At 41.1% G+C, this 7,232-nt stretch overlaps 1 protein-coding gene across 1 annotated transcript; it reads right to left on the reverse strand.

Annotated features, from left to right (window-relative positions):
• Positions 1-2,674: 2,674 nt before the first annotated feature.
• On the reverse strand, positions 2,675-3,613 carry LOC144752710 (olfactory receptor 5V1-like). The gene has a single exon (XM_078640570.1). It carries the CDS (start codon positions 3,611-3,613, stop codon positions 2,675-2,677), a length of 939 nt encoding a protein of 312 aa, XP_078496696.1.
• Positions 3,614-7,232: the final 3,619 nt, after the last annotated feature.

Consider the following 7,232-nt stretch of genomic DNA (forward strand, 5'->3'; position numbering starts at 1 on the left):
TATATGTAAAGTAGGTGACTGGGAACGTGAAGAGAGAGAGGGGCACGGAGATCCTAAATCCTAACCCCTCCCTCTGTGCTATAAACTTTGGCAGGTGCCGGTGTTTGATGTGGGCGGTAAAATCCATCATACAGTGGAGGAGGAGTTTTTTCCAAACTCTGTCACTCCACATGGAGCACAGAGTGGTAATAACTCCTCCAACTCTAACAGAGGGGAGTTTACTGCCCACCCTTACTTGCAATCCTTTAAAGTTCAGCCATGCTTGTAAATGTATTGTAGCACCTGCCTTATTCATTCCTTCTTATCCTTATTATTAGGAAATGATTAATATTTTATTAGAATAAATGAATTTTGCTGGTGGTTGACCATGGGTTTTGTGGATAAATGAACTCTTTAAAAGTCTGTGAAATGTTACTGTACTACACTTGATCCTACCCTGAAGAAACTATTTGAGAGTTTCACTTTGCTGAAAGCAGACATGATAAACTCACACTGTCATAGAAAGATTGGTCTTTAACTTCTTCCGCATAAACATTTGCCGTGCAATCAACCTGGTCTGCAACCGAAATACAACAGCTTCTGCAGACTAAGTTCCTGACATTTTTCTGATTTATTAAAGGCCATCTTCTATGCATACAACACAACAGGCATAGTACATGCTTTTAAACCCATCCTCGCCTAGCCTATTGACTGGCTTCAAGACTCATTTTGGCTTCATCTCTTCAGTCTTTAGCACTTCTTATAGTCGGTTATCCAAAACGTACTTTTTTCTTAGAAAAGAAATTAAGTCAGCATGAATGCCAATGTGGAAGGGAGGGGGGTCTATCCAACTGAGCCCTATGTAGGAGTCCTGTTGAACAGAGATGAGGTGGGATATGGACTTTGTCATTCCACATGTTTCAGTAAACACTAGGACAGCAGCTACAGTCTCTTTAGTGAACACTCCTCTTGTTTAGAAAAGGTATGCAGGTGATGGTCATTTATGAGACTCGAATAGGTTGCTTGTGGGTTGCTCAGACACAGTATCGCTGAGCACAGTGGCAACTGAGTGTTGGTTTTAAAATATGTTTCCTGTCTCCTGCCTGTGGTTTGCTGGTAGGCTTCCACCTATTAGCTGTATGGTCCGTTGCACTGTATGGGTGGTATGAGGTCCCCGTGCCCTGATGAATTTGCCAAAAAGTGAAGTGAAAATTATACATGTCAGCCGTTTAACTTAAAATGGTCTAAAACATGATATGGTTTTTAATCGTGAATGCGGGCACTATAGATTAAAGACGTATGCATTGTGTCTTTTCTCAACTCATTTTTTACTTTTCTGTTCTTGTGAGGAAGACATTCTCCTCCCTTCACAGGGATCTATATGGAGGTTCTTTAGATGTGTACCATGCATAAATATTAGATTTTAGGTTACACACACATTTAGAATTCTTCCACACATGTTTTGGGTGTTGGTTCTGTTCCTTATTGTAGGAAAGTGCAGATAATGAAAGAGTAATCAAGTTGGCAAGAACTGTCCAATTGTTTCCTAGTGGCAGCTTACGTGATGCACTTCCTATATATACACATTTGTATTTGTTATCTTTTCATTTGTAGGATCTACCATATTGCACTGGAGATGTTTTTTATTATGTAAGAAAATACACATAATGGGAGGGTTTATATGTATGTACTAGAACCTCCTCCGCCTGAAAAAGAGAAGTGAAGGCCCCCCAAAAAATACCTGACTTAATGTGTAATGTGTGACAAGGGCTTCTATATGTGGTATTCGCTTGTGGTCCTAGCCAAGGGAAGAGCTATGTGGGCACTATCAATGGAGCGGAACCATAAAATACCATCAACATGTTACAATATTTTCTGTTTTTCTGCTCTTTGATAAATATTACTGCCATAATGTTTTCTATTTTGATAAAAGTTACTATTCATATGATGTATACCAGGAAATTAGTTTAATTTAAAGAATTCTTGAAAGTATATTCCTATTTGCCTACTTTTTTTAGCATGTTTGTTCATGATGAGGAAAAAGAGTATTCCGCTAACTATTCCAATGATTCATTCTCTGATCACGAAAATACACCACAGCACAAGAAAGTTTGAATGTTCACAGGGTAAAAGATTAAGCATGTCGAGAAATTGTCAGAATGCGTCTGTAGCAAAAAATACAGGTGTGGGGGAAGCAATGTTTGATGAAGATGGAATTAACTGAATCGACTATTATTTATGGTGACTGCTACAGTGACAACTGGTGAAACTGTTATGTTTTCCTCAACTCAGCCAACAGCAAAGCAAGTAATTGTACAATGGCAAAAATAAGTATATAGATCATGATTACCATTAGATTAGCGATGGGTAATGAATTTGAAGAATAACACAACCAATAGCTAAGCTTGATGTCCAGCTGCATGAATTCCTTGTGGAAGCAAACTGTCTCTGCAGCACTGAAATATAGCCAAAATGGAGAAAGAAAGGTCAAGCTGACACTGCGGTATCACTTGGTAACATCATGTTTTATTAACATAGTCCTGTATGTTTATCTATGAACTGCAATTTTCACGATACACAAACTTAACTTAATAAGCTATCATATTTACACCAATTGTTTCGAAAGGGGTTTAATGTCCCATACAAATAAGTAAAGAAAGTCTGGTAAAGCTAAGGATGAATAGTGGTTAATCGCCTATATTAGGCCCTTCAATCTTTTCATTGCTTTTCTAAGAATTCCTTGTACTTCTTTGTTTCTTAAACTATAGATAATGGGGTTTAACATAGGTGTCACCACTCCATATAGCACAGGAACGACCCTGTCCTGCTCCAGAGAATAAGATGATGTTGGCCGGATGTAAGTGAAGACGATGGTCCCAAAATATAGACTGACAACTGACAGATGAGAGACACATGTAGAAAACGCTTTCTGACGTCCTTCTGAAGTCTGGATTTTGAGGATGGCTGAGATGATGAACACATAGGACAGAAGTGTAAACAGGAAGGAGCCAATGATGACAGACCCCCCTGATGTGTAGACTACAATTTCATTAATATGGGTATCTGTGCAGGACAGCTCTAACAGTGGTGGGATGTCACAGAAGAAGTGGTTGATTCTGTTGGACCGGCAAAAGGGAAGCCGGAAAGTAAAAACAGTGTGTGCCAAGGAGTTCAGAAGGCCTGCAACCCAGGAGATGGCTGCCAAAATGGTGCAAACTCTTTTATTCATTATCACAGTGTAATGTAGGGGTTTGCACACTGCTACATACCGGTCCAGAGACATAACAGCGAGCAGGATACATTCCACACCACCAAAGGAAATGAAAGAGAATAACTGTGCTACACAACCAGCAAAGGAAATAGATTTCACCTGCGATAGAAAATCTATCAGCATCTTAGGGACTACGGATGATGTGAAGGAGATGTCAATAAGCGACAGGTTGCGGAGAAAATAATACATTGGGGAGTGTAGTCCAATGTACATGGTGATTGTCCCAATCATTAACATGTTAGCCAGTAGGTTTATAAGGTAGAGTACAAGAAACAGCACGAAGAGTGGGATCTGTAACCGAGGGTCACTGCTGAGGCCCTCAAGGATGAATCCTTTTATTCTGGTATAGTTCAGTTTCTCCATATTTTCTGCTGCAAGCATGATCTGCAAGGCAAAGCACACTTTCAATTAAACAAATATCACACAAAAAGTCTAATGTCACACATTTATCATTTCTTCATTTATGGACTCACTGACAATCAGCTGGTGGCAGCTTTCAATATAGTTGCCCCATTCCAAGCTAAAACTAGGGGGCATATTTCCAAGCCCCATTCGCCACTGGAGCGTCACTTTTTTTTTTTACTCTCCGGTGGCGTTACATCATTTCACATATTTACAAGGTGGCGCCTTATAAATATGCCTCTTTCTACCACAGTCCAGCACGGCAAAGGGGCGTGCAATGGGTATTGCAGTGGCCGTTCCACTGCAACACCTATTGCTTTTTGATGCTGCCCCAGATTTACAAGGCTGTGGCAGCAACAAAAACATAGGCCAGGGAATACCTTGCCCTAGAATGGCGATATGAGGAGAAATTGTACTTATCTCCTCATTTTTTGCTCTTTCCAAGTGTGCTGCATTCTGCAGCGCACATAGAAATAGCAAATTGCCATTATTGATTATTTATTTGCAGGACGATGTCCTTTCCTGCACACAAACAATTGCCCTTGCAGTGCATGCATCCTTGCAAGATGGCGGACAGATGCCTGCTCTGGTGCTAAGAAGCTATTTTAGTAAAAGCACTATGGGAAAAACAGGGGAGCGCCATATTCTCGTGAATGCAGTGCATCCCCACATTTTAAAAATGTCAGAGCGTGGCATTGCCAAATGTGATGTAACACTGTGTGCTGACATTTTTTGTCCATATGCTCCTAGGTTTCTTTGACAGAAACCTGTTTATATCTATTTTGATCTTGTACTTGCTAGATACATATCGTTTGAGAATGCATCATAGAGAGCCTGTTTAAATATTATGCTAAGCTCTCTCCTTCCACATGAGCTATAGCCCGGGGCAAGTCTCAAAATCTATAAATAAAATTTGGATCTTGCCTATTGCAGCTACTTCTGTAGTCATATTTCTGATTTGGAAAGCATGGAAGTCCCCGGCTGACTCTCACATACACTCCATTAATTCCTAGTCTCTGAGCATCTCCTGCATTCTTACCTTTTTAGGTCGAGCATTCGAGACCGCTTGTACATACTTTAGTATATACTTATATGTGTATGTACTTTGTGGGCTCTGGAGATCAGCCCTAGGACTTGTATGCTTCCACTTAGGGACTTTTTGTTCAGCTTCCTCTTTTAACTGTCTTGATAGAAAACGACCAGTAGAGGTCAGTAAAATACCGGAATTTATGTCCGCTTGTTCGACTGCCTCTATTTACTGTCTTGATAGAAAACGACCAGTAGAGGTCAGTAAAGTACCAGAATTGCTTTCTGCTGAGGGACTTTCTTTTTTAAAATGTTCTGGCTCCTGCCTCTAGTTAACTTTCTTGATAGAAAATGACCAGCGGAGGTCAGTAAAATACCAGAATCACTTTAGCATTCTCTAGATTCCAGTCCAAAGAAATTGTCTTCCATGAGCAGCCGTAGACAATAATCTAATTTTCAAATCTTGTATTTTCAGTGATATATCCACCGAAGGCCCTGATTTTATATTAAAAACAGAGCTTTGGACTATACCATTTCCCGCTGAAAGGCAATTCTTCTTTCCTTCTGTTCCAATACCTGGTGTGTCAAGCAGTTTGGTGCTTATTTTCCCTCCATGTTAAAAAACAGTGGATGTTTCAGCACCCAGGCTAATGTGCTGCTTAGCTAAATACATATAAGGTCACACAGGCGAGACCGATTGCATTGCAAATGCTTGTTGACTCTAGGAGGCCCCTAATTTCTACGGGACCCATGAACTGCAGGTCTGGTGCTTCGTAGGGTGCCCTTTACTGGATTTTGGATACATGGGACAGTGTAATCTCAATATGTAATAATCTGAGCCCTGTTGCGCAGTTCCTGACTGGTGGTAGCATTGGTTTCTTTTTTTAGTCCTGTAGCAGCACACAGGGCTGATATTTCCTGGCCTCCTTGTGTAAGTTAAGTCCAGTGATCTCAAGGAAATGGGACCCATTTGTATTTGTTTTAAAAAATGTGAACGTTCATGAACATTATCTGGATTGCTTTTATAATAATTATCCCAAACAATGGAACAAGGGTGGATTTAAGGCCAAGTTTGATCATCCTGCCATTAGAGCAATCCTTAAATGAACACAAGCGTTTTTATAGGAATGGTGAGTGTAAAAAAACATTCTGTTATTAGTAGAGCACGTTTATCCAAAGCACTTTATGTGGAACCAATTACACGTATGTAATTGGTACTCATTTTATGCAACATCTGAAAGAAAAATGCCTGAGTAACCCTTGCGGGCTTTCAAACTGGCCGATCACATGCAGACTCCGACAGCAAATGCTCAACAGGCAAAGATATCTTTCCGTAGTACGGAGATTCGCTGCTGCCCACAGAAAAACAGCAGGGACAACCCCTCCCATTGACGTCTTCCTTTCTCTCCTTCTTTATTTTATAGGTACGTCTGGGGAAAATACACACATTTCCTGGCCGGTGCGGATCCTTGTAGCATATACCTGTCGAGTTTAGATTGCCACCAACTCTCACAGCGCATCCTGTGAGCAGGGCAACTCCTGCTCAACTCAGCATTCTCTGCCAAGAAGGAATCACCGCTGAAAAATAACCAGTAGAGATAGGGTACTGTAAGAATACATTGGTGCTCTAAGGCATTTGGTTGCTGCTCAATTGCTAAGAACAGAGCATATAATAGAGCCTTCTTTTAGCAAAGGGAATAGCTCCATCAACTCAGGCCTATGTAGACCTGGCTCTTGTACTCTGTGAGTATGAAGCTGAGCGCTGCCAATTTCTTCAAAATTATGGCTATATCTTTTACCCTGCTTTATCTTTTCTGGTCTGCACTATGCTGCTGCTGATGCCCTTGCTTGTCATGAAGCCCCCAGCCAGCCAACGAACTCAGAGACACGAAGAACAAGTGGCAAAATGCACTCTGTGCCTTTTCCCGCCGCTGAAGGGAGAAGGCTAGTTAACAACCCATCGGTTTACAAGTGCAGGTGTACTGAGAGGTATCTTTTCCAATTGAGTACACTTGCTTCCTTTCGGTTTCTTGCCTTGTTCATTGTTGTGGGAACCCAACACCTTGCCATGTCTTGCGTCCCACTTGCTACACCCAGCTTGGTATCAGCTAAAAGCCAGTGTAGTGAGGATACGGTTCTGCTTGCACACATTGCTATGTTAGCATAAGTGAGATAGTTGCTCAAACGCCATTTTGCCGCTTTTGCACACAACACTACATGCCTCTGTTCTTATGAAGACAAACTGCTTGCTTTCCTTCACATGAGAACGGTCTGTTTTTCACATCTCTAGACTTACACCGTGACCTCAAGTCTGTATAGAGTATTCAATGTTAAATAACAATGCATGCTGTTGATTCAGGTTGATCGGCCCATGCTCTAGACATAACACGCACACAGCTGCACATTGCTGAAACTCGGGTGCTTTTAATATTACATTGCATGCATGACAAAAACACTTAGAAAAAACCTTTCCATCGACAAAGAGCTGTGCGGATCTGCGATGAGATTCACTTCATCTGATTTTGGAGGTATAAGGGGGTTCCCCGTTTTAACA

This window comes from Lissotriton helveticus, chromosome 5_1 (assembly GCF_964261635.1).
Source record: "Lissotriton helveticus chromosome 5_1, aLisHel1.1, whole genome shotgun sequence".
Taxonomy (NCBI): Eukaryota; Metazoa; Chordata; class Amphibia; order Caudata; family Salamandridae; genus Lissotriton; species Lissotriton helveticus.